Here is a 17,424-nt window from a genome sequence, read left to right on the forward strand (position 1 = left end):
AATGACTGGCTGGGGAGGCGAGAGGTCGTCAAATGCCACTTTTTCAATCTCCCTGAACTCCTCGTTGCAGCCGTCAAAGAGGCTTCCATGTCGTCGAACAGATCACTCACGATGCCACTGTAGTCGATGGCCGTGGGATCAGAGAGCGCGGGGTCTATTGGCATGTTGAGGGGCCCCTCCAACATGACATCTCGCAAGCCAAGAGTGTCAGGCACGGTGGGCTCCGACGCACGGGAGTAGTCTTGCGCTGCTTGCAAGTCCAAACCCGCGTAGAAATCCGAGTTGAAGATGTCCATGATCAGACCTGTTGCGTCGGGTCGATGGACTTGGTTCCTTTGGAAAAAATGAGCAGGTGCCAGCAGCTGCTTCTGAGTGGTGGGTAGTAAGTTGGTTCGTGTTTGCCTCGGAATCGGGGAGGCAAGTCGCGCTTCGATGCCAGTTGGTGATAGGTCTCAAAGGCCAGTGTTGTTTATGGATGGCGAGGGGAAACAGCATGGGGGAAACAGAGCCGCGAAGCGAAGCACGATAGATGTATATGTATTGCCGGAAACGGAACCCGTGCCGAGTTTCGGACAAAGCATCACGGCGAGGACAAGGTGGGCACAAAGAGAGAGGACGTGGTCATTGTGGTTGAAGATGTTGATTGTGCTAAACCTGGACGTGCAAGACAAGGAAACGAGCTGGACCACGCGCTGGTGGTCATCCCTCGGACCGCTCTGATTCGGTGACCAGACAATGAGGTTGTCCCCCGACCGAATCGCGGTGGTCCCAGTGACCACTTGGCCCGGGATGCACTCGCGACTCTGCGACAATGGGGTGTGTGCGAGGTAAAAGGAGAGAATCTGCAGGGTATTAGCCATGTTGCTTCGAACGTCCCGGTGCTGATTGAAGGAAGAAGGGATATCAAGACGGAGAATCAGGTAAAAATGCCAAAGTTGTCGACAGCAAATTCCGAACAGGTCTGTGAATATTTGTGCTTGTCTCATCATGTTGTCTTGGTGGTAGGTAAAAAGGTGAAGTGAAATGTCAATGTGACTTACCACGGTCAAGAGGAAGGCCTCGATGTCCCATTCTACGCTCGAAGGAAATCGGAGCAAGGACAAAGAGGCCTGCGAGGGATGCCGCAGCGCGAGGTCAGCATGCATCTCGTGTCTTCTACGCCTGATGCATAGCAGAGGAGAAAAGCAGGGCGGACGGGCGAGGACGTGACGAGACGTAGATGTGATGGATGAGGTTGAATCGAGAGAGAAATTTCTCGCGGCTGCAAATTGAGGTAGAGAAAAGAGAAGTGGGCCCAGTGGCTGGTGTGTCGGTCGATGTGGCTGGTGATGGCAATGCTCGACTTGGGCCCGAGCTCTCGTGTCGGGACATTGTATTAGCCGATTCGCTCCCCCCTCTTCGACTAGCGCTTGGCAGGCTCCGTCTAGGCCAAGATGATCCCAAAAGAGAAGGAGGAGGGGGGGAAGCAGTCAGGATCCATCCCAGCAACAGGGCTCCGATCAGGCTTTGGATTTCGTTTCCGTCCAGCATTCATCTCCTCGCGAAACCTGAGTTAGGTATGAAGGCCTCCTAGAATATCCCGTCATTTTGACTTGACGCGAATCTAGACTATCACGCCCAAGACCCTTCGATGGAGGTACGAATTCGGGATCCCACCGTTCGATACTACAGTAACCGCTCTCGTCCATCAGTCGCATCGTCCACAGCAATCGAGCCCCTCCCAACTCTTCAGGTGGTGCCCCCAGGACCCTCGACTCGTGCGTTTTGCACCCGCCCTGGCGCCCTCCGCCTGGCCAGACCTCTAGGCCCTGTCCTGGCGTGAGACCCCTGAGCTACTACGTCACGAGGCCGCCTCTTCATTGGACAACCAACACAGTACCCTTTACCAGTACGACCTTTGCCAAAAGCCCATAGCCGTCTATCGCCGTAGCCGTCGCTTGCATCTTTAACTTGTTGCTCGTCGACACAGACCTGATCCGATCCGCCCCAAACGCACAACTTACCAACTATCCACCACGGCCGCCCCACGACTTGCTTTACTGCCCTTACGCTGGCGATTGCAGTCATGGCTGCACAGCTGGATCCCGGTCTCCAAGACAAGCTCGACGAGCTAGAGAAAGAATTGGAGGTGCGTCTGCTGTTGTGGTACCCCCGCATTGAAAGTCCGCGGCGATTGAAGACACACGACCAACGAGCGGCCAAGAGCAAGCCAACGTCGGGTCGACACAGTCGCCGCCTCAACCCCCCTTGGATATGAATTGACGCTGCGCCCCCTACCGCTGGCATACTTGTCTCTCGCTTTATGGAATGCGCCGGCTGCCCGAACTTGCAAGCTAACCATCGTGATCCCAACTGTAGGAAGGCGACATCACAGAGAAAGGGTAGGGCCAGATCTACTCAGAACGATCCAGACAAGCCGACTAACGCGCCGTCGCAGCTACCAGAAACGCCGCACACAACTTCTTTCCAGCTTCTTTGGCCCAGGCGCGCAACCAGGCATCATCGATCCGAGAACAGGCTTGGGCATTCAGCCCCAGCAACAAGCAGAGCCCGACCACGGCAGCAACGATGGCCATCGAGCTGCCGCACTCGCAGCCCTTGGTGGCAGGGACTCTGATCCGACGAGTCCGACATCACCAAGCCAGCGTCCAGCCTCACCGTTCGGTCAGCGTCCCGGTTCTGACTACGCCTCTCCCGCCGAAGTGAGCCCCGCCGGGTTGCTTCGTCCCGGCGGGCCACTCGCTGAACACCGACCGACGATGCGAGCCCACGATTCTCTCTTCCTCTCCCCCGCACCCGAACCATCCACACGAACAGGCACCATGGTGTCGGGCGACTATGCGTTCAACCCCGACCAGCAGGACGCATACGACAACCAGGCCGGCTACGCAGACCAAGGCCCGTATCAAGATCAGTACCAAGACCAATACCAGCCGCAGTACGACAGCAGATCAGGGACCATGCTCGACTCGACGGGCTATTTCTCTGGGTTCACTGGCCAGCAGGCCTTTGACCATGGCCCGGCGCCGCCATCGCGCGGCGATGACTACCCCCCTCACCCCCACCGATACTCCTCGGGCGAAGCCTTCTCTCCGACGGCAGCAATGGCACCGCCCCTATTGACGGCGAACGACCTGCCGCCCCCAGAAGGTCTTGAGTACCAGATGCCTCTCGAGCCGAGAGAGGTTCCGTTTGCCATCCATGACCCTCACGATGCCAACACGCCAATGTCAAAGTTTGACAACATTGCTGCTGTCCTGCGCCACCGCGGCCGTACAGCTTCCAAGATGCCTGCTTATTGGGTCTTGGACAACAGGGGCAAGGAGATGGCATCCATCACTTGGGACAAGCTCGCCTCGAGGGCTGAAAAGGTCGCGCAGGTCATCCGTGACAAAAGCTCGCTATACCGAGGAGATCGCGTCGCCCTCATCTACCGTGATTCCGAAATCATCGACTTCGCGATTGCGCTGCTGGGATGTTTCATAGCTGGTGTCGTCGCGGTCCCCATCAATGACCTGCAGGACTACCAGAAGCTCAACCTGATCCTCACATCAACGCAAGCGCACCTCGCCCTGACCACAGATCAGAACTTGAAGGCGTTCCAGCGTGACATCACCACTCAGAAGCTGAACTGGCCTAAGGGGGTGGAATGGTGGAAGACGAACGAATTCGGAAGCTACCATCCTAAGCGCAAGGAGGATGTTCCGCCATTGACTGTTCCCGACTTGGCATACATAGAATTCTCGAGGGCCCCAACAGGCGATTTGAGGGGTGTTGTGCTCAGCCACCGCACCATCATGCACCAAATGGCTTGCATGAGCGCCATCGTGTCTACGCTTCCCGGCAACGGACCTGGCGACACGTTCAACCGCCATCTCCGGGACAAGAATGGGAAACTGATCGGCGCAGGCGCTGCCAGCGAGACGCTTCTTTCTTACCTCGATCCGCGACAGGGCATCGGCATGATTCTCGGCGTTCTCTTGACTGTCTACGGTGGCCACACCACCGTCTGGGTGGACAGCAAGGTGGCCGAGGTCCCTGGCCTGTACGCAAACCTCATCACCAAGTACAAGGCCACAATTCTTGTCGCGGACTACCCAGGCCTGAAGCGCGCCGCATACAACTATCAACAAGATCCAATGACCACTCGAAACTTCAAGAAGGGCATGGAACCCAACTTTCAGACGGTCAAGATTTGCCTGATCGATACCTTGACCGTCGACAGCGAGTTCCATGAAGTACTGGCTGATAGATGGCTGAAGCCGCTGAGGAATCCTAGAGCCAGAGAGGTTGTCGCGCCCATGTTGTGCCTCCCAGAGCATGGCGGCATGATCATAAGTATCCGGGATTGGCTCGGCGGCGAAGAAAGGATGGGCTGTCCCTTGAAGTTGGAGCTTGGGTCAGATGTCGACTCAGACACGGAAGAAAAGGAAGTGAAGCCGACTCCGTCGAATGGCTTTGGCAGTCTCCTGGGCGGTGCAACAACTGCGACTGAGCAAAAGTCAAAGAATGACCTGAGCTCGGTTCTGCTCGACAGAGAAGCCCTGAAGACCAACGAAGTCGTTGTGGTTGCTATTGGGGACGAAGTAAACAAGAGAGTTAGCGACCCCGCGACAGTGCGTGTTGGTGCCTTTGGATACCCCATCCCAGATGCTACGTTGGCCGTTGTGGACCCTGAGACCGGCTTACTGTCGTCTCCTCACTCAGTGGGCGAGATCTGGGTTGATTCGCCATCCCTTTCTGGTGGATTTTGGGCACTGCCAAAGCACACCGAGCAGATCTTCCATGCTCGTCCTTACAAATTTGAGCCTGGCGAGCCAACGCCTACGGCAGTCGAGCCCGAGTTCTTGCGAACAGGTCTCCTAGGTACCGTCATCGAAGGCAAAGTCTTTATTCTTGGCCTGTACGAAGACCGTATCAGGCAAAAGGTGGAATGGGTAGAGCACGGCACCGAGCTCGCCGAGCACAGATATTTCTTCGTCCAGCATATCGTTGTCAGTATCGTCAAGAACGTTCCGAAGATCTACGACTGTTCTGCCTTTGACGTTTTTGTCAACGATGAGCACCTGCCAATCGTCGTCCTCGAATCACCAGCAGCATCAACAGCTCCGTTAGCCTCTGGTCAGCCGCCGAGACAACTCGACACGCCACTATTGGAATCACTGGCTGAGCGATGCATTGACGTTCTCATGCAAGAACACCACCTCCGCCTTTACTGCGTCATGATCACGGCGCCCAACTCCCTGCCCAGAGTGCTGAAGAACGGTCGTAGAGAGATCGGCAACATGCTCTGCCGGCGCGAGTTTGATCTTGGCAATCTGCCTTGTGTTCACGTCAAGTTTGGCGTTGAGCATGCTGTCCTCAATCTGCCCATCGGCGTAGACCCAATGGGTGGCATCTGGTCCAACCTTGCCTCGGAATCACGCGCGGACATTTTGATGCCGACCGACAAGCAGTACTCTGGTATCGATCGCCGAGAGGTCGTCATTGATGATCGGACGTCGACTCCCCTGAACAACTTCTCCTGTATCACCGATCTCATTCAGTGGCGAGTCGCACGACAGCCTGAGGAGCTGTCGTACTGCACCATCGATGGACGCAGCAGGGAAGGCAAGGGTATCACCTGGAAGAAATTCGATACCAAGGTCGCAGCTGTGGCGTTGTATCTGAAGAACAAGGTCAAGGTTCGCCCGGGTGACCACATCATCATGATGTATACGCATTCGGAGGAGTTCGTCTTTGCGATACACGCATGTATCAACCTTGGTGCTGTCGTCATCCCCATGGCGCCATTGGATCAGAACCGTCTCAATGAAGATGTCCCAGCGTTCCTCCACGTTGTATCCGACTACAACGTCAAGGCCTGTCTTGTCAATCAAGATGTGGACCACCTCATCAAGATGAAGAACGTGGCGAGCCACATTAAGCAGTCGGCACAGATCCTCAAAATCCCCATCCCCAACTACTTCAACACCACGAAACCTCCAAAACAAAACAGCGGTCTCCGAGACTTGGGGATCACGATGCAGCCAGCCTGGATCCAGCCGGGCTACCCCGTCATTATCTGGACGTACTGGACTCCTGACCAGCGGCGAATTTCAGTTCAACTTGGCCATGACACGATCCTTGGCATGTGCAAAGTCCAGAAAGAGACCTGTCAAATGACGAGCTCCCGCCCTGTGCTTGGCTGTGTTCGCAGCACGACTGGTCTAGGGTTCATCCACACGTGCTTGATGGGCATCTACATTGGCACTCCAACCTACCTTCTCTCGCCGGTCGAGTTTGCGCAGAATCCCATGTCACTCTTCGTCATCCTTTCGAGGTATAAGATTAAGGACACGTACGCAACACCTCAAATGCTGGACCACGCCATGGCTATGACGCAGGGCAAGGGCTTCACGCTCCACGAGCTCAAGAATATGATGATCTCGGCAGACAGTCGCCCCCGCGTCGATGTGTTCCAGAAAGTGCGTCTCCACTTCGCAGCTGCTGGACTCGACAGGACAGCCATCAACACCGTGTACTCACACGTGCTGAACCCCATGGTGGCCTCGCGGTCATACATGTGTATAGAGCCGATCGAATTGTGGCTCGACACCAAGGCGTTGCGACGCGGCCTCATCATTCCCGTGGACCCAGACTCGGAACCGAAACCGTTGATGATCCAAGACTCTGGCATGGTGCCTGTCTCAACGCAGATCGCCATTGTCAACCCCGAGAGTCGCATGCTGTGCCATGACGGCGAGTACGGCGAGATTTGGGTAGACTCGGAGGCATGCGTCAAGTCATTCTATGGATCTAAGGATGCCTTTGACGCAGAGCGTTTCGACGGCCGCACGCTCGATGGTGACCCGAGCATTCCCTACGTCCGCACCGGTGACCTCGGGTTCTTGCATAACGTGAGCAGGCCTATAGGACCTGGAGGTGCGCAGGTAGATATGCAAGTCCTATTCGTGCTCGGGAACATTGGAGAGACTTTCGAGATCAACGGTCTCAGCCACTTCCCGATGGATATTGAGTATTCAGTCGAGCGCTGTCATCGTAGCATCGTACCGAGCGGATGGTAAGTCTCACCGTGCCTGATATCTGTAGTAATGCTAACCCAGAACAGCGCCGTTTTCCAGGCTGGAGGTCTCGTAGTGGTCCTCGTGGAGGTGGCGCGTAAGTCGTACCTCGCCTCTATCGTGCCAGTCATCGTCAATGCTATCCTCAACGAGCACCAAATCATCGTTGATATTGTCGCTTTCGTCGGCAAGGGCGAGTTCCCTCGCTCGCGTCTCGGCGAGAAGCAGCGAGGAAAGATCCTGGCTGGCTGGGTGACGCGTAAGTTGCGCACTATGGCTCAATTCGCCATTCGCGACATGGATCCATCTGAAATGGGTGGCGAGTCGGGCACCGCAGACTCTGCTGACCCTAACCGTGCTTCGGTCGTCAGCCAACGCAGCTCGGGCGTCCCAGCAGCGGGGGCCTCGAGTCTTCGCAACGTTGAGCATGCGCCGCAAATCCTGGAACAGGAGGAGTTTGAGCAGCAGATGGGCCACATTGCATCAATGCCGCCGGCTGAGATGCCCGGCGACCAGCGCCAGGCATACGCGGCGACGCAGTCGTCCAGCGACTCGCAGACCGCCCGCGGCCAGCCCTCACTCTCAGGCAGCGGCCACGCCGGGCAGTATGGCTCGGGTGACTATGCACAATATGGCGAGGAGGTGCCACCGGCTGTGGCACCCAAGCCGGGCGCACACGGAGGTGTCGGGCCGCCGCAGCTCCGGCTCCCAGGCGTCGACGGGCGCGAGAGCATGGAGCTCTGGCGCAAGGGCAATGAAGGGCCCACTGATGAGGAAGACTGGACCCGGGATGCGATCATGCACATGAACCTGGCCAACGATATGGATCGGCGGCAGTAAAGCGCTGATCAGCCATGCATGGTCGTCGGGTCTGCTGAAGCGGTGATTGCCGCGCCCCTACATGGGATGGGGTTGAAGGTTGGATACCTAGAAAAAGGAGTGCGTCGGTTCGTTTATTAGCATAGGAGGGTGTTCTCGCGTAGGTTGCTGGACCTAATACCACTTGTTCGACTTGTCTTCCTCAAGAACCCTGGCCTCGGCCCATGTGTCCTGCGACGCTATGGTTGTGAATTTTGCTCGATTCAATGGGCCCCAGGACGTTGGGCTGGTGCAGGGACAGCGAGGGCGGCTGCTTGATCCTGTCTTGCAGCTCCCTTATACTTGAGGCGTGATACAGCAAGATGATTGGGTCCGTCCGCGTTGCGAAAGGGGAGCTGCACAGGGAAGCAGCAACACTGGAACAGGAAAGGAGAAGACAATGACAAGGGCAAGCATGAGGGATGGGTCCTCGCAACGAGTGAGTTTCATTTTGACAAGTGATCGTATCCATGTTCGCTATGCCGGATATGCTATAGAAGCCCATTATTTTGCTCGGTCCCAATGCTCTACGTCGACGGCTGTCTTCAATACTGGTTCTGATGATATCTCTCCTCCCGGTCCTTTTCTCTCTTGAGCTTCTCCTCGAACCGCCGCCCCTCGGTCCTGGCATCCTTCTCTCCACCCCCGGACCCTCTCGTCGCCTGCTCCACAAGCCCGACGGCCTCAGCAACGACATCGTCACCACGCCGCCACGTGTATAACCTCACTCCGTGTGCGGTCAGCGTTTCGTGTGCCCGCTGTAAGCGGCGGTTCCATAGTTCGACCTTCTTGTTGACAGCCGTGGCGCCAAGGGGTGGTGAACCCGATGGCGTGCCACTCGTCGACTGCGTGTTTGTGCGCCGGGGGCCGACAGGCGGCGGCACAAACGACGAGGATGGAAGGGGATCAAAGTCCACGTCTTCGTCGGCGGCTGGGCGCTGACGACCGGGGGCGACTGAGCGGGGGCTGGTGCTGCGGATGCTGGAGGGGGTGTCGCGGCGGCGTGGCGGCGGAGGCGGCGGCGGCGCAGTGCGGCCGGAACGAATGGAGGAGTCACTCGTGCGGGTAGAAGCTGGAAGCCTGGCGTTATCAGGAAGACTGCTCGTGCTGCCTAATGTTTGCTGCGAGAGATTGTGTGTTTGGGATAGGGGATGGGCAGTGGGCCGGTCTCCAGGCACCTTCTTACGGGGCAGGGGAGGCGTCGGAATGCCCTTTGAGTTTTGCGGCCTTAGGTCTGCGCCCAACGTTTGTGCTTTCTCATCGGACGGAGAGCTTCGTAATGACGCTGGCTTGACCGGTCGAGGTGGTGCCTGTCGCGTAAGAAGGTCGGTCGTGCTCGCCGAGTGCCTCGGTTGGCGGTCAGCTTGTAGCTGCGAGACCTTAGCGGTGTTGTTCGCTGCTGTAGACTCGGGTTCGTCGGAGAAGTCGATGAGATCTCCCATCATCGGACCCGTCGTCTTTGATGTCTCACCGCGCGGCGGCAACGCCGGCCGTTGATGAGGCTCATCGTCTGCAGTTGCCCTCCGCGATATGTTGCCCCTGCCGAAACGACGAGTCAAAGAAGCCGGTCTGTTCTGGGGTAGTGACATCCTTGATGAACACGGCAAGGATGCGGTCTGGGTGAGAGACAACAAGCTCGGTGTAGACCTCAAGGTCGGCTTCGCCGCTGTCACCAACAAGCATGAATTTGCGCTCGGGGAAGTCCTTCAACAGCCTGCAGAGCGTGCTGCGCTTCCTCTCGGCGACAGGTTCAAAAATGCCCTGGAGCATGCCGCTGTACTGCTTGAGGTGGAGGGATCCCGGCGGCAGACCAGCAATCATGAAAAAGCTTGCCAGCACGGGAAACAGTTGCCAGGGGCTGTTTGAGCAGTAGTGTATGCTCACACCCATGTGATGCATCTTCCCGTACCATTCCTTAACGCCTTCGACGGTAAGATCGCGGAGCTCTCGGATAAATGTATTTCGAAAGATCTCTTTGGCGCCGCCCGAGATGTTGGAGCGCTTGACTGTGTCATCAATGTCGCTGATTAGACTGACGCCTTTGGGCTCTATGATCTTGATTTCTTGGGTTGCTGAAAGGTTTTCGTTTGCCAAGACGCGAACATGCGTAGGGACAAACTCGAGAGCTGCCCTGACCATGAAATGACCTGCCTCGTTCGTCTCGACCGTTCTTGATGCCGAGTGCTCGTCGTTATAGAAGAAGATGGTTATTGGCTGCTCCACCAAGGGCGTCGTCATGAATGGCGCTATCCTCGCCATGAGGTTCGCATTAGCCACTGCCAGCTCTGCGTCAGTAAGTTCATTGCTGGTGGTGTACTGCCTTGCCACAGATTGCGGAGAGCCTGGCGCGGATCCCAGCGTAGGATTGGGACTTCGCGATCGCGACCTCGAGTTGTAATCCCCAATCAACTCGCCATCGTCACCTCGAGCCGGCTCGCTATAGCCTCCGTGGTAGGCCACCCTCTTCTCTTCTTGACCCTTCTTCTCGATCTCGGCGGCCTTTTGGGCGATTCTCTCTTGCTCACGTCGTTCCTCGTGCGATTCATGCATGGCGAGAAAGCCTGTCTCTCCGCTTGACGGCTTGACGTCAGACTTTGGCGCCGGGATGCCGCTCAACTGACGCGCCAGACCGATCAAGACACGGTTCCTCCGCGTGACCTGGCCCCTGTGCGGTGAATATATCCATCCACGGACGTCAACATCGACAATGGCGCGCTCGTCCTGGTCCCGCTCCCACTGCTGTCGCCACCAGTCTTCGTCCTTGGTGCCCTGTTGCGAGTTTGGTTGCTGCTGCTGCTGCTGCTCGGGTAGCTGGGCCCATTCCCCCTTGATATGGCGCTTCGCATAAGAGGGGAAGATGACCATCTGGTCGTTCCCTTGCACAGTGATGGCTACGTCAGGGAAGGATCCGGGGATCGTCGTCTTACCGAGCCCGTCGTCCTGCGTCAGCTCGCCCGCCCTGGGTATGTGCGCGTAGCCCTCTCGAATTTCGTTCACCGCGGTCGCACCGGCACGGTACATGTTGTTGGCCATGGCGGCAAGCTTCCCTACGCCTGCCGCCGCCGACTGCTGTGGCGGGATCGGACCCATATGCGCCTGGCCCGCCGCCAAAGCCTGGCAGGGTAGGCATCTTCCTCTTCGACTTATTCTGCTGCTGGGATCGCGTCCTCGCATAGCGCGCCGGGCGGGTGCCGGTGCTTCCTGGGTTCGGGCCGAGGAGCAGGCCGCGGCCCCGACGGAAGACGGTGCGAACAGCGGCGGCGACGCCGGGCTTTCGCTGTCTCTTGAGGATGTACTGGTAGATGCGAGACTGGAGGCGGTGCTTGTAGTAGGGGAGAGTATCGAGGTGGAAACCGAGCAGGCGCTCACGATAGCGCTCGCGGAGGGACTGGGGGAAGAGGTAGCGCAGGAGGCTGAGTCGGTGATGCGGGTGTGGTGTCGTCGAGCGCGGGACTGCGAACCGCCAGCGTCTGAAAGGAGCCAGCTTGTCTGCTTATGAGGCAGAAGGAAAGGGCAGCAGGTTCAAACCGGCGATGGTTGTCACCGGTGATGCTCGACGATCGGGGGCGACGTGTCAATGCCAATCAACGTCTTTGTTCTGTCGGCGTGTTACTGGCAGTGCCTTTGTTACCGAAGGTTGGCTAAACTGCTGGAGCTCACGGCCGGCAGGCGATGATGTCTCCTGACCCCCACGCTTCGCAGCTGATGGAGATGGGCCTGGGAGGTGATGGAGGCACCTGACAGCACGGTGGACGATCGCGGGGTAAGGCGACTTGTCGAGGGGATTGTCGAGGTGGGAGGATCCGAGACACGTGCTGTCCGGAGGTGTCGGGAGGGTAAGTCGAAGAAGGGGCAGGGAACTCGTGATAGGGTTGTGTGCCTGGGCTGGGTGCTGGTTGTCAAGCTGCAGGAGGTAGGCTTTGGACGTAATGCTTGGCTGGATTGCAGTGACGACGCCTTTGCTTTGCTGGGCCGTTGCTTTGCTGGGCCGTTGCTTTGCTGGGCGGCTGGGCGTGTCTTGGGCAGGCGGGCAGTTGGGGCAGTCGGGCGAACCTACCTCAGGAACAGGCTTGACTGTGGGCCTAGGCAGGTGCCGCACTCCCGACGCCTTCCTTGCCCCCCATCCCAATTATTGTTCGTCCCTGCCTCTGACCTCTGACCCTCTGATGTCAGGCCTCGCGCATGCCATCACGTGCATTGAGCTGCTCGACTTCCTTCTGGCACTCGTCATCGAGTGCCTTACTTGTACCACTCAAGATGCACGTCAACCCAGATTCGATCTATGCTGCTAATGACGCTGAGCTCACATTTTAAGTATCGAACGGTGAGCGGGAGAAGGGATGGCCAAGACAACCCCTGGCGTCAACCGCCTAGGTAGTACCCAAAACGACCTTACCAATCACGCTTACACGGGGCTGGAGCTCCAGAAGTCGAAGGTTTGTGCCGGGTGACGAGGCTTTGCTTGCGGATACTCGATGAGAGCCTCAATTAAGGCTGTAGACAATGCGTGCTCCTGCTTGATTAGCCCTTGGCCAATGTCAATCGAGCATATATATATATATGTGTGTGTGAGCCGCTTGGTCACCCACATGTATTATCGATACCGCGTGGAAGACGTCAATCCATGTGCGTCGTTAGTTTTCATTTTCCGAGATCACCCCCTGGCCAAGTTGTACCTACCATGTATCTTGTCGAGGAGCTCTTCGGAAGGGCGCTTCCTTGGCTGGCTCCCCCGGTTGTGGGCCATTGATTGTCCGTTCACGGTGAGTAGACCAAGTGCGAATAGATCGACGCTGCTGAATTGTTGATGCGATTTCTCAGTAAGTTCGAGGAGTTCCAAGGAGCGGAGAGATGGCACCTCGAGAAATTCGGCAGCACAAAACAGGGAAACAGAGAGCGGCGAGAACAAATGGATGTCTGACGGCTTTCGAAAGTGACAGCAATGACGGACAGCGTGCATGAGGTCGGAGAAGGACCTCGAATTGTTTGTTTGCTCTACTCCAATCTGTGGTCTGAGTGCAGTGCTCACAATAACCAACCTGCAATTTGGGCTGCAGACGAGTTTCTTGAGGCAACATATTACACGTCAGAGTACACATTGGTGGCCAGCGCGATACTTAAGTTCAAAGCCGCTGAAGATAGTCCACACAGAAAGTGACGAGGCACCAAGAAAAACGCTGATCTGGTATACTCCTACAACCTGCGGCGACACTATACTGAGAAACGACTCTACCTCCGCTTGCCCACGCGCGCTTTTGTCTTCTTGCCCGCCGCAGCCTTGATCTTCTTCGGCATCCGTGGCTTCTTGACATCCAACACGGCGCCCTTGCCCGCCCTCTCCGCCTTGCCCTTCTTCCACGTCGGCGCCTCGCTCCTCTCGGCTCTCGACTCAGCCTTCTTCTTGTCCTTGTTGCTCATCTTGCCGCCACCCTTCTTCTTCTCATTCTTATCGCCATTGAGTTCCGCCCGGCCCGCCTCCTTGGCCGACTTTTTGTCCTTCTCCGACTCGAACCAGGTGCGGCGCGGCCGCGACTTGATTTCGTCCTCGTGGTTGATCAGGTTCTCACCCTTGCGCACCTGCATCTCCACCTGCGCCAGCTGCCTCTCTTCCTTCTCTTCCTCGTTGATCTCCTCAATCTCCTCTTCCATCTCGTCCACCTTGTCCTGCCACTTGTCCGCCTCACCGGCCTCGATGACGCGGCTCAGAATCTTGGCGCCCTGGGCCTTGCCTGCCTTGACGGCAGCCTTGACGACCTTGCGGTCCGGCTCGGCGGCGAGGGTCACGGCCACACCTGCGCGGCCGGCACGGGCGGTACGACCGACTCTGTGCACATAGATTTCGAGCTTTTGCGGTGCCTCGTAGTTGATGACCGTGTCGATGCCCTTGATATCAAGACCACGCGACGCAAGATCCGTGGCCAACAGGTAAGAAACCTTGCCATCCCTAAAGTCTTCAACACTTTGAATACGCTGTATCAAGTCAGTAGGATTCTCCGGGGGGACGGGGATCTTCGAGGGCGTACCTGTGTCTGATTCATGCTGCCGTGGAGTTCCGCGCAAGACAAGCCGAGCAGACCGAAAATGATGCGCGCGCGGTGCGCGTCCTTCTTCTGGCGGAAGAAAATGATAACGCGCTCCGTGTACAGCGTCTTGCAGATGAAGAGAAGGTAGCCCATGCGCTTGCTCTCGCGGCCGGGTCGCAACCTGATGAACTCTTGGGTCAGTGTCGTGACCGTCTTCTTCTGCGAGTCCACCATGACCCGCGCTGGCGTGTTCATGCCGACACGGATGAGCCTGTCGACCGAAGACGTCATGGTGGCGGAGAAGAGCATCGTCTGGCGAGACTTGGGCATGCTCGTCAGAATCTCGTTCAGTTCGTCGGCGAAACCGTCCTCGAGCATACGATCGGCTTCGTCGAGAACCAGAATCTCGACGGCGTCGACGGCGAAGCTTGCCGAGTTGCGCATGTGATCGATGAAACGACCAGGTGTGGCGATGATGACGTCGGGACGCAGGCGCAGCTCGGCTTCCTGCATCTTCAGACTCAAACCACCGACGGCGAGGGTGAACTTGATGTCTGTGTAGGCGGCCAATTTCGTGGCGACCGAGTGACACTGGATGGCCAATTCACGAGTGGGCGTGAGGATGACAACGCGGCTGGTGGGGACCTTTTTCGGTCGGTAGAGAAGACGCTCCAAAATAGGCACCACGAAGGCGGCCGTCTTTCCGGAACCGGTCACGGCACCACCGACAAGATCCTTGCCCATGAGAGCAATGGGAATGGTCTTTTGCTGAATTGGCGTTGGCTTGGTGAACGACACGCCTGCCAAACCGCGGAGGATGGGTCGCGAGAGCGACATGCCCTGGAAAGGAATTGGCGGCGGCCTTCTTGCCAGGCTTGGCCACTTCTTCTGGCGCAAAGAATGCATCGCGCTTCGCCTTCTCCTCGGGATCCTCGTCGTCACTCAAGTCCGACTCGACGTCGTCTGGGTGGTCCACAGGTGTTGCGATCGAGTCGTTGTCGGAGGCTGCATCGTCGCCGTCTTCTGCGCCCTCTTCGTCCTCATCCTCAGCCTCAGAGCCCTCGTCTTCAGAGTCAGCGCCCATGCCGAACGCATCATCGGCAAGAACGCCGTCCTCGTCGTCCTCGAGGTCCAGTTCCATATCGTTGGCGTCCTCAGCTGGCGCCTCCTCCTCGGCCGCCTCTCCATTGGTTTCCTTCTTCTTCTCTAGCCTCCTGCGAATGATGTCGTCGAGATCGAGGCCAATCTTCTTGGGCTTCATGCTGCTCTTAGCGCCCTCAAATCCCCAGCCCTCGAAATCGGCCTCGCCAAATTCCTGGGCGCCGTCCTGGATGTACTCGAAATCCGGATCCATGGCTCCATCGTCGGAATCGTTCTGTCCCCAGATACCCTCGCGTGCTTCATCTTCCTCTTCTTCAGGGGTCGACTCCTTGCCCTTCTTTCCCTTCTTGCTCTTGCCCTTGACCTTGGTCGTGGTCTTTGCCTTCTTCTTGGGTGGGGCAACAGGAGCCTTTTCCTCGTCGGAGATTTCGCCCTCGTGGTCGGAGAGTGTGAGAACAAAGTCGTCGTCGACGGTTTTGCGCTTCTGACCGGGAGCCATGGTGGTTGGTTGCTTGATCGCTGAGATCGCGGCCTAGGGAAGCTGTCGTCTTTGTCGTCGTGGGGTACGCAGTGTAGGTCCGGGCCTCTCACTGAAGCAGCGGCGATCTGCGTCCAGAATTTTTTCTTGAGCTTGGTGGAGTGAAATGTTTCTGCCGGACTTCTAGCTCGGCGGGTCAAAGGCGGTCAGCAGAAGGCGGTCAGGAGGGTGGCAGGAGTGCAGCACGTGATCATCAACGCTCGTCGTTCACGACTGAATGACTAAGACGGGCTACCGCGGGGTCAGGGGTTGATTCACCCCACCACGGTTGATTGGACGACCAAGAAACAGCACTCTGTCGCTGCCTCGCTGGTGCCAGCAATTTCGCAGGCCCGGTGGAGGTCGACTTTCCGCGTGGTGACGAAGGACGAAAATCCACCACCACCTTCCTTCTCCTTCCGAACCGTCCTGCAACAAAACATCCCACCAGACTTCGGTTTTCCGCGTTGCGCATCTCCTGTTTCGAGTCGTAGCTCCTCTTGCTTGGCCTTTGCTCTCTCAGTCTCTCTGCGCATTGCGTTCCATCCATAGCCCCTCCTTCGAACCCACCACAACACAACAATCAAGATGGGCGAATCTAGGTACGGAGAACCACTCGCCTCCCGATGTTGTCTTTGGTGCATTTATGCGCCCTAAACAACCCCCACCCCCAATCTCGAGTCATCACTAACGAAGATGCTCGTGGTAGGCAAGAGCTTGTTCAGTGGCTGAACAGCCTTCTGCAGCTCAACATCACCAAGGTCGAGCAATGTGGTACTGGGTAAGCACATTTCCTCCACAGTCGGCGGTCGACCCCCCCCCCACCTCCCATGGCTCACAAAAATCGCCCTTCCAGCGCCGCCCTCTGCCAAGTGTTCGACAGCATCTTCCTCGATATCCCCATGTCTCGTGTCAAGTTCAACGTCAACTCTGAATATGCGTACATTCAGAATTTCAAGATTCTGCAGAGTGAGCCTACCAACTTTACCTCTCTCTCTCTCTCTATGCCCCCCCACCTCTACCCCTCTATCCCGACGCGCGACTGACTTGCCATCCACCCCGCAGACTGCTTCCACAAGCACCAGATTGACAAGCCCATTCCCGTCGAGAGTTTGGCCAAGTGCAAAATGCAGGACAACCTCGAGTTCCTGCAGTGGAGCAAGAAGTTCTGGGACCTCAACTTCCCCGACCATGAGTATGACGCCGTGGCGCGGCGCAAGGGCGGCACTCTCGCCGCCGGCGGTGCCGCGCCCCGCGCTGCCGTCGGAGCCGGTGCCGGCGCCGCCAGACGCGGTGGCACGACGCCCACGACGGGCGGACCGCGCACGGCCAAGGCGGCCGTGGGCCCCGGCACGGCGGCCCTGCAGAACGAGAACGCGACGCTGAAGGAGACGGTCGTCGGCCTCGAGCGTGAGAGGGACTTTTACTTCAGCAAGCTGCGTGACATAGAGCTCCTCGTGCAGCAGGCCGTGGACGAGGACCCCCAGCTCGAGAAGCAGGAGGACGGACTCGTCAAGCAGATCCAGGCCATCCTCTACTCGACCGAGGAGGGCTTCGAGATCCCTGCCGAGGATCAGGTGGACGACCAGGAGACGTTCTAAGCTGTGAACTGGGGGCAGTGGCGACTATTTGCCTGGATGGGGTCATACAACAGACTCTGGGATTGCCAGCCGGCAGGAAACAAGGCATCCAGGCATACGAGAAGACGGGAGAGGGAGAGAGAAGGAGCAAGAGCGGATGCTGATGGAGACTGGGGACGAATCGGCACAAATACCCCGAGGGATAATTGAAGGTGCTGGACTATGGGAACGTCAGATGGGCTCTCGACCAGTCCCTGGGAAGTACCCTACCCTCCTTTTGA

At 57.6% G+C, this 17,424-nt stretch overlaps 5 protein-coding genes across 5 annotated transcripts in view; 2 read left to right on the forward strand and 3 right to left on the reverse strand.

The window, feature by feature from the left end:
- VDBG_02649 (predicted protein) overlaps window positions 1-296 on the reverse strand; it is a gene marked incomplete at both ends in the record, with an annotated part of 2,131 nt that extends 1,835 nt beyond the window's left edge. Inside the window, one exon of the mRNA XM_003006464.1 lies at window positions 59-296. Coding sequence (XP_003006510.1) covers window positions 59-296 — 238 coding nt within the window. The remainder of the gene's footprint in view (window positions 1-58) is intronic.
- Window positions 297-2,065: 1,769 nt separating this feature from the next.
- Window positions 2,066-7,904, forward strand: VDBG_02650 (acyl-CoA ligase; the record flags this gene model as incomplete). Its single annotated transcript, XM_003006465.1, has 4 exons — window positions 2,066-2,128; window positions 2,412-6,070; window positions 6,200-7,049; window positions 7,125-7,904. 4 exons carry the CDS (start codon window positions 2,066-2,068, stop codon window positions 7,902-7,904), a joined length of 5,352 nt encoding a protein of 1,783 aa, XP_003006511.1.
- Window positions 7,905-8,467: 563 nt separating this feature from the next.
- Window positions 8,468-10,955, reverse strand: VDBG_02651 (actin patch protein; the record flags this gene model as incomplete). Its single annotated transcript, XM_003006466.1, has 3 exons — window positions 8,468-9,538; window positions 9,600-9,780; window positions 9,832-10,955. 3 exons carry the CDS (start codon window positions 10,953-10,955, stop codon window positions 8,468-8,470), a joined length of 2,376 nt encoding a protein of 791 aa, XP_003006512.1.
- Window positions 10,956-13,151: 2,196 nt separating this feature from the next.
- Window positions 13,152-15,545, reverse strand: VDBG_02652 (ATP-dependent RNA helicase DRS1; the record flags this gene model as incomplete). The annotated part of the gene is made up of 3 exons (XM_003006467.1): window positions 13,152-13,892; window positions 13,946-14,713; window positions 14,781-15,545. The coding sequence occupies 3 exons, from the start codon at window positions 15,543-15,545 to the stop codon at window positions 13,152-13,154; spliced, it is 2,274 nt and encodes a 757-aa protein (XP_003006513.1).
- Window positions 15,546-16,151: 606 nt separating this feature from the next.
- VDBG_02653 (microtubule-associated protein RP/EB family member 1) lies at window positions 16,152-17,164 on the forward strand (the record flags this gene model as incomplete). Its single annotated transcript, XM_003006468.1, has 4 exons — window positions 16,152-16,165; window positions 16,273-16,344; window positions 16,420-16,532; window positions 16,629-17,164. The coding sequence occupies 4 exons, from the start codon at window positions 16,152-16,154 to the stop codon at window positions 17,162-17,164; spliced, it is 735 nt and encodes a 244-aa protein (XP_003006514.1).
- Between the last annotated feature and the right edge of the window lie 260 nt (window positions 17,165-17,424).

This window comes from Verticillium alfalfae, genomic scaffold, assembly GCF_000150825.1.
Source record: "Verticillium alfalfae VaMs.102 supercont1.3 genomic scaffold, whole genome shotgun sequence".
Taxonomy (NCBI): domain Eukaryota; kingdom Fungi; phylum Ascomycota; class Sordariomycetes; order Glomerellales; family Plectosphaerellaceae; genus Verticillium; species Verticillium alfalfae.